Below are 9,079 nucleotides of genomic sequence, written 5' to 3'. Positions count from 1 at the left end.
ACGTGACAGTATGCCGGATCCAGTAATGCGGTGCGGTGTGCTGCACACAGCCATCAACGTCAGTATTTACAACGTCCATCCTCGTAGAAAGTCGACGATACACTGAAGAACGAAAGTCCAGTACCGTCGTATCTGTTAAAATCGGTCCTGTAAATCCTGAAAAATCGGATGTTCTATGTGAACGAGCCCTTACATGTAGTGTAGTGTAGGTTAAGAAAATAACCGTATTAGTTTTCCCATGTCAGTTAATTCGTCTGTATATGTATTAGTTAATCGGTATTTATTAGCAATAATTGCCAACTCAACTACTTGTGAATTAAAATATAATGGGAATTGGGATCTTATTCGATTTCCTTCTTCTTTTGATTTATGGCTTTTCGATCTTATTAAATTTCCAAACGATTGTCTCAGACTTCAAATTTGACAATGGCATACATCAATCGTGAATGACAGTTGACATTGACAGTAGCCAAAACAAAAGCAAAATTGTACCTAAATACGCAAAATACGTCGTATTTACATATCTTGTTCGTTAAATAAAATAAATTTATGCAGCTTTTAACTCGTCTAGGTTTGTATTATATAATTTTACATCGCTGTATTAACTCTATAAACATTTTAGGTTATATACGGATTCTAACTTTCTATTTTCTAATTTGTACTTTTTAGGTAGCCTTTCAAGACAAATGAGTTCTGCAACAGGAGTTATAGCAAATTCAATACGAAATAAACTACAGAATGCGTTACAGGCGAAGCATATGGAAGTCATAAATGAGTCTTACATGCACAATGTACCTAAAGGCGCGGAAACTCATTTTAAAGTTGTGGTAGTGTCCGATCTGTTCGATGGACTAGCCCTAATCAAGGTGCGTATTATTTAAGTATTTTATTCTTTCGATTTTATTACTATTTTTGGAATGTACTGGACTGAACTGCACTATATAACCAAAGATACTTCAACGAATATGGTCTGTTCCCTGTGGTTTCACACACGTTAACCAAAGGTAGCCTATTTTTTCGCCGAGTTCGAATCCCAGCATGCACCACGATTTTTTTTAAGTTATGTGCATTTAAAGCAATTAAAATATCACTTGCTTCAACGGTCAAAGAAAACATTGTGAGAGTTCTCCATAATGTTCTAAAGATGCGTAGAGTCGACCAATCCACACTGGGCCAGCATGTTTGAGCCTAAATGCTTCTCATTGTGGGAGCAGACCTGTGCCATATCATCATTATCAACATCACATCAACCCATTTCCGATGTTTTCCTTCACCGTTGGAGCAAGTGATATTTTAATTACTTAAAATGCACAAAACTCAGAAAAGTTAGAGGTGTGTACAGGGATGCAAACTCCCCCATCCCTCCATCAAATATTGGTAGCATATACATACATAGTACATAGTCATACAATATGGTAAATCTACCAAATTTAATTGGTCTATGATCCGGTTGTAAAAAAATAAAAAAATATTCTTTTTTTTTTAAAAAACAATAACATTTGTGGTATGCTTGCCAATTAATAATTTGGTTTTGAAAATAAATACTTGCTACATCAAGTTAACATAAAGCATGGCTAGGATCTATTGTATTACCTAATGTTTCTTATGATATCAGAGCAAATAGTATTATATCGTAAGATTACAAATTGAACAATTTAACACGCACATTTAACTTCAACCCACGGAAAGATTTCCTATTTTCCCCATTTTATGGTGAACATTAATAACATCAGGGGTACAATAATTATTGTGGACTGCTAAATGGAATGAAATGACTAACCACCTGTTTGAGAAGCACTTCTAAAGTGGAGTGGTTTTTGATGTGTGTGTTTGATTCATTGTGTACATGCTTTCTGTATGTTTTTAATTCTATGCAATGCATAGAATTAAAAACATACAGAATGCAATGACAACTGAAAACAGAAGTATGAGTTTGATAAATTAATTGTTTCCTATACTTATAGCATGTATAGGTCATAGAAAAAACAATGTGGCACGTTAGTTGTTAGACACCAATGTTGTTTAAATGAGCACCATGATAAAGCCAAAAAGCCAGGCTGGCTTGAAAGTACGATTTAACTGAATACAAAAAATTAAAATTGATTCCTGACATGATGCACATACCTATTTTTATATTTAAATAGATGGATATAAAAGAACATATGATACTGGAACATTAATAGAAATTTTAAGGATTGAAAAGTAAAAGAAAAACTAGTGTGTTTTAGACCACATAACTGAAGTAAATCAACGACAATACATATGTTGATTGATAAATTATAATTACAAGGATTTCAAAAACAAAGACTGAACCGACTTTATTGATACAAATATTCAACAATGTTACATAAGTAGGTACAGACTAAAGTGACCGATCGGGGCGTATTAATATTCGTTGTTTTTAAGTACTAATAAATATAATGAAATGTACCTCTAATAGATGCAAATTGAAATAATGATCGATTTTCGCCTGTCTCGAAGGAAATATTGTCATCTGTAGCCACAGATGTCCAACCAAAAATCGTTAATCTGTGGACAGAACCTCTTTGGTTGGACTTTGACGTATGACATTGTCATTTCAGTAGGTAAATCGTACTAAGTAATCGACTTCGATTATTAATTTTAGCTGTATTAAAATAAAATAAACAATACACATTTTAGTGATTTGTTTCGTTGAGTGATAAAAGATAACATGGATATGGATATTTATGGAGAGGATATGGATTTGAAGACCAACGCCAAATGGTACGTATCCTAATGGTTTATAATATAAATAATCTAATAAATTAATAAGTACATACTTAGATACTTATCTACGTTTTTTTTTTATTTGTTTACTAGTGATTAAATGTTTTACTACATTTTTTATAAATTTAAAATTTGTTTAATACAATTACATCGTCTATTAGCTACTATCTGCAAAAACTAGAGCAATTTGTTTGGTAAAACAACCAGCTGTTTTGATAAAGAAATATACACTATCCACTAGTAACCTCATACTAATTCATTATCCTCCTATGTTCCCGGCGCTTTTATCTCAATTATACAGCTCTAGATAGATTCCCAAAAATAGAAAAAGAAATCCCAAATTTTCTTAGTCCTTTTATGCCTCCGTCAACCTGTCTACCTTCTCCCTCTTTTGCTCAATGTGAATTGGTAACTATCATTATTGCAGCCACCCTGTAGCATCTAATCTACTTTCTTCTAGTTTGAAAATGGAGCTAATTCTGTTGACCATATATCTTTATACATAGTTCATGGATATAAAAGTAGTGCTGTTCTTTGCACTATTTGTATATCTTTTTATGATACTAGTTTAAAAGAGCCTCTTAATTGTGTTATATCTTGGAGAGTATCTTTGGTGAGCCACTAGATCGTACATATCTCTGCCAGTTAAATCTAAAATACACCATGCAAGTTTAACAGCAACCCTTAGTGTAGTCTGTGGGTTTGATTCCCACAACTGGAAAATGCTTGTGTGATGAACATGAATGTTTTTCAGTGTCTGGGTGTTTATATATATTATAAGTATTTATGTATATTATTCATAAAAATATTCATATAATACTTTGGGGCTAAATGGCGATGTTTGTATTGTTGTAGTATATTTATTTAGTATCCGAGATGAAATATATTGCCCCTTTCTATCCAACAATACTTCAATTGATAGTAATAATGTGTCTATATATTTCACCTTCAGTTTGAAGAAGCTGCCCTTTACATCTGCAGAAAGGGAGCTGATAGTTGAATTAGTAAGAGAGCGACCAATAATTGAAGACAAAAGAACACATGTGAAAAACATTGAACTCAAACGAGAGGCCTGGCAAGAATTGGCAGAAGTGTTCAACAGTCAGCCATTTGTTTCTCAGAGATCTGCTTTACAATTGAAGAGGTGCTGGGAAAACATAAAATCAATTAGGAAAAAGGAGCTCTCCCAGAAGAGGAATATGAGCTCACATGATAGTCAATCTGAAGGTGAGAAATAGACAATTGGGGTAATAAACTCCATTGAACCCTTTACTACTCAAGATTAATGAAAAGAGTTTATTGAATAATATTGTCCTCTACTGATCTCCACAAAGTTGGCAGTCTAAGATAGAAGCTTTTTAATCTGGCATGGTTTAATACTCTTTATGAGTTTGTGGTTCATCAGTTTCTTTCAGATGCTACAAAAACCGCTTTTGCCCGTTATATTTGCAAAAACAGTAGTAACTTTCCACAGCCTCGGAATTAAATTAAATTATAAATTCCCAATTATTGCCCCTACTTTCTGGGAAAGGGAATTCATTCAAACCTTTTAAGAATTCAAGCAGGTGTAATTTATAAGGGCTTGTTGGGTATATTCTATATTAAAAACTATGTACTTGCTTTTCAGGTGACACTAAAATAGAACCAGAGGTGGTGCAGCCCCGTAAGAAATGGTGCTCTATAAATAGTCAACTGCAACATGACCAGGTTTTACACGACTTAAAGTGCACCAGAGAAATGATAGTTATCGAGCGGGAGAAGAATTTATTAGAATTTGAAAAGGAAAGCCACAGATTACAAATTGAAAAACTTAAACTGGAAATAGATATTTTAACAAAGAAAAACTCTTGAAATGATAAAACATACATACAATCAAGTATTAAATTTAATCCAGAAAACCCCCACACTTGTGAATGTATGGTGTGTGTTGGTTGACCCTGACATTGTGACTGAAAATCTTCCAGCTTAATTATCACACCTGGAACTGTCTTCCAACACCATGATCAAAGGAAACAGAATAACCTAGGTGGATCCAATAAAGCTGATTACCAAGATTTACTTCCTACTTACTATCTTTTTTTTTTTTTTTTTCGCTGGGAAATGCGTTTAGGCATCCCTGCCGGAGGCTGCGCAGCCGGACTGCGAAGCCTCCAGCAGAGTATGTGGGACTCACTGGCTGGTAAAACATCAGCCAGAATACCCACTAAAAGCCAGCGGAGCCGCCTGCGCCCAAGTTGGGCGTCAAAGGATCGCGGTCGCATGCAACTTTGACGCCCCGGCGCGCCCGCCGAAGGTACACGATGGTGTCTACGGGGGCGGCATAAGATGCGCATATCTGCGCCTCCTGCCGCCTGTTCTCCTTCTGCGGAGGGGAAGAGCATCAGCCGCCTACTCTCTCTCCCTCTCTGAGGCCTCCTTTAACGCCATTACGGCTCGTCACCATCTATACCAACTTGTTTGGTTCGGTTTCGGGCTTATTCTAGCATTGCCTGGTCTTGAGAATCCAACTTTATGAGTCTATTGGCACCCAGGTCTGCTCACGATGTCTATTCAATGCTTTCTAGGAGTTATAACTCGCAGCAGTTTTTTTTTCGGATTGTATGTAGATGATTAACCCTAATAATTTTAACAGCGTAACGCCGGCTTGTTGGCGAGCCTCCGAATGGGGCTCTGCCAGGAAGAGTTTGAATCCTAGGGCTCGAAGAAGCGACGGGATCGTCGGTCAGAGGACGCCTCATGTGAGGCCGAACCCCGGCACAGGCGACGATTGGAGTGAAAGGGTTACGGACGGTGATTAGTCCGCACGCTTCCGAGAACGTGCTGCGAAACCACGTCCGGATGACGTTAGAAGTCGGGGGCCTCGTCTTCGACGGCGAAGACGCTGTGCAGAGGTTGATTGTGTGTTCTGATAGGGAGACTTATAGCTCCAGCAACGATGAGGCACGAAGCATCTGTTAACAACGTAACGTTGTGGTATCTGTGCAACATGGCTATATCATCTGAGATGTTACTTACTGCAACTTATTTCCAATGTACACCTCCCGAGACCAATCCAAAAAACACATGCAGTGAGTTGTTGACTTGTTCTGGTCTCTGGTCACTTGATGTCTACCATATTAATGCACTGTTATAGGATTAACATAGTGTAAGAAACCTTAAGTTGATTAGACTAGCGGAAGTATGTCCATCTTCAGAATCAGACAAGCTGATAATCTTAAATGGCTGGACCATATGTCAAAATACTGACTACGTTTGGCTGACTAAAAATCTGTGGTTGTTAAACTTTCAGGCATTGTTAATGCAACAGTCTAATGCACAACTTGACATTTTTGCAAATAAAGTAACAATTACAATATGGAAACTATTTGTTTTATTAAAACTAACATGTTGACAATGGTGCCAATTCTGTACATACCTTAATTAAATTGACAGGTCTCAAAATACTACTGTTAGACCCATAGCAAGCATTTATGTATAACAGAATTGACACCATTGCCTATACATTTATTATTAACTAGATGTTTCCTGCGGGTTTCCCCGCTACAATCGGACTAGATCTTTTCAATTGTACGGGTAGTAAATACACAAACCTATGATAAGAAGTACAGATATAGCAATTAAAATTCTTTCAACATACTCAAATAAATGACTGAGGGTAAATGGGCAAATTATATACTTTGCTGTTCTCGCTCTTGGCGCTTTAATAACTCACTATTTGAAACATTGAACTACGTAAACATTGCTAATCGCAAATGACCGTCCCGGAGATCTACTCCCGTTTGCCCTTACTTAAAAAACTCAATTTCCTATAAAAACTAGCTGTTGCCCGCGACTTCGTCTGCGTTTGATTTTGTTTTTAATATCATATTATATCATAGCCATAGTAGTATATATATATATATAACATGTGACTGTCAATTAATTATAGACAAATAATTTGCAATAAAATGAAATTGCGACTCTTAAGTTGGTCCAGACTGCTCACGGTGTGCCAATTTAATTTAAAATCGGTTAAGTAGTTTAGGAGTCCATCGCGGACAAACATCGTGACAGGAGATTTATATATATTAAGATTACCGCAAATAATAACAGCATTATATATTGCAGTTTTATGTACTCAGTAATCAGTATCGGTAAGCCGTGCCGGGTTTGCTGCTGTCCCTCAGGAGTTCTGTCCTATCTCCGATCAGATCGGTTTATCGATTCATAAGACGTTATTACATCAAAAATATACTAGGGGATCCGTGCCTCTATATGACTTTAGTATCTAATTCATTCATTCATTCATTCATTGCAGAGACATCGAATGGTGAATGACATACTGAAGGAAGAATTACAAAATGGAGTTCACGCCTTGTCCATAGTGGCTAAGACCCCCCAACAGTGGGAGGTCAGCGACAAGGTTATCGAGAGCAGTCCCAATTGTAAGGGGGGTTTCGGTAAATAGAAATTAATCGAAACAAAGCTAATAGAAGATACTGCAGACTATGGATAGCTTAGCATTTGAGCACAGATTTTCGCATAGTAACTAATTAAGGTTCTTGAAAAATGCTGGTTTCCAAAGCTAACATTTTTAATTCCTACGCTGTGCTTACTTAGGTAGGGGATCTTTTACAGAGAGACAAGTTACTAACAATTAAATAAATGAGACATCATTTATTTAATTGTTAGTAACCGAAAAAGTCCTATTTAGTGTATATGTACATATAAAACCTAAGAAACTTCAGTCTTCTTGCAGTTAGATTATTTTCAGAATATAATTATTGAGTTCTTTTGAAAAACATATTGGCTAAAGACTAAACTAAAATTAATCATAAAAGCATTCGTATTTTTCTCGAATGAGTTCCTTCGTCACAGGAACATTATACCTTACCTGTCACTGTATTGTGAGAGTTTCCTTTTAGTAAAAAGTACCTAACAATGTTTAAAAAAAAATTATGAAAACACGGTTTAAAGTGGAATTTTTTTTCGCATTATAGACATTTAACTAAACAGTTTGGGAATAATATTCAATTAAGGGTATAAAAATCGGTTCATCGATCTTAATTTTATTCTTGGAAAATGGGATAGATTACTGATATTTTTTTAGATGATATATACACATATTTATTAAAAAACTAAAATCCATATTTCATAATCGTTAAGCCATTTAGATCCGTTTTTCAATTAATTTCAATCATTCTATTATCAATTTCATCTTCATCTTGAGTTTCACAGTTAATAAATGTTACCAATATTTTATGGAGCACTGGCACAAATGAGTGATAGAATATACTCTATGTTACACGGTCAGCTGATTCGAAGTATAGGTGTCGTCATATTGGCCTCGGCCGCTATGACGAGCGCCTCCGCGGCCGACCGTCACGCGACATGCAACGAAATGTCTGAGACGGTGTAATTAAATTTTCACTATTAAACATCAAATAATCTTTTAATTTATTTCGTTGTTATTAAAGTTCTTTTTATTCTATTATTATATAGAAAACACTAAAAATATTTACATAATAAAACGAATAAGAAATATATGTATGTTTTCCTACGGCGTGGGGTCCCAGCCCCCCAAAGAGTATATGTTACTTACCTATGTTTTAAAAAAAAGCATAAGAATTTTTATATTTTTGTAGCTATTCTCGCAGTTTTTTTTTCTATTATTATAAATAAAACACTTAAAACATTTACATTATAAGTTAGTAAACTAATGTAACATATAAACACGCCGTACACAGCGAAGTAATGAATAAGAGCCTTAATTTAGGTGTGAAGTAATATTTGTATACTTTGTAAGGTCAGATTGGTTGTTAGTTACTCATTTAAGATTACCTAGTTCGGAAAAATAAACAACAGTTTATTGTGAATGTCTTATTTTTATTAATACCTTAATCCACCCTTCCCGTCCGGACTGGGAATAATTCAAACAAAGGTTTCCTCACGATGTTTTCCTTCACCGTTGAAGCAAGTGATATTTTTATTACGTAAAACGCACATAACTTACAAAAGTTAGAGGTGCGTGCTGGGATTCGAGCTCGCCCAACCCGCTATCACCGCTTTCTAATATCTTCGCTTTATTGATTATATGAAATAAATAAAAAACCACAAAACACTTTAATGTTATTTATTTTGTTTACAGATAGATAATCATAATCAACAATTAATTACTATAACACGTATAATGTCAGACGTTATACATTTTGCATTCACATTTCAGAGAAACATCAGATTCTTATTTTATTAATACATGTTCTTACTTTTACTTTAGTCACATAAATACATGATCTATATTTGATGCCGATAGGCCAGTGGCGTGCAATTCATATATGCACAAAGGCTCTGC

The 9,079-nt window shown here is 35.3% G+C and overlaps 1 protein-coding gene across 2 annotated transcripts; it reads left to right on the top strand.

Moving 5' to 3' along the window:
- The first annotated feature begins 452 nt into the window (after positions 1-452).
- On the top strand, positions 453-8,603 carry LOC120626335 (bolA-like protein DDB_G0274169). 2 transcript variants are annotated; one of them, XM_039893826.1, is made up of 4 exons: positions 761-866; positions 2,662-2,745; positions 3,701-3,975; positions 4,376-6,109. In XM_039893826.1, the coding sequence occupies exons 2-4, from the start codon at positions 2,693-2,695 to the stop codon at positions 4,597-4,599; spliced, it is 552 nt and encodes a 183-aa protein (XP_039749760.1). In that variant the 5' UTR covers positions 761-866; positions 2,662-2,692; the 3' UTR covers positions 4,600-6,109. The 2 variants fall into 2 exon arrangements, with proteins under 2 accessions (XP_039749762.1, XP_039749760.1); XM_039893828.1 differs by lacking the exons at positions 2,662-2,745; positions 3,701-3,975; positions 4,376-6,109 and adding exons at positions 453-571; positions 7,046-8,603 and having other exon boundaries at positions 670-866.
- Positions 8,604-9,079: the final 476 nt, after the last annotated feature.

Source organism: Pararge aegeria, chromosome 9, assembly GCF_905163445.1.
Source record: "Pararge aegeria chromosome 9, ilParAegt1.1, whole genome shotgun sequence".
Taxonomy (NCBI): domain Eukaryota; kingdom Metazoa; phylum Arthropoda; class Insecta; order Lepidoptera; family Nymphalidae; genus Pararge; species Pararge aegeria.
The sequence above is the reverse complement of the archived record's forward strand: the minus strand, read 5'-3'. Positions and strand labels throughout refer to the sequence as shown.

Coding starts and splice junctions, on each gene's coding strand:
- LOC120626335 (XM_039893826.1), top strand. CDS start 2,693: ATGGATATGGATATTTATGGAGAGGATATGGATTTGAAGACCAACGCC. Junction 2,746..3,700: donor TTGAAGACCAACGCCAAATG/GTACGTATCCTA, acceptor TTTCACCTTCAG/TTTGAAGAAGCTGCCCTTTA. Junction 3,976..4,375: donor ACATGATAGTCAATCTGAAG/GTGAGAAATAGA, acceptor CTTGCTTTTCAG/GTGACACTAAAATAGAACCA.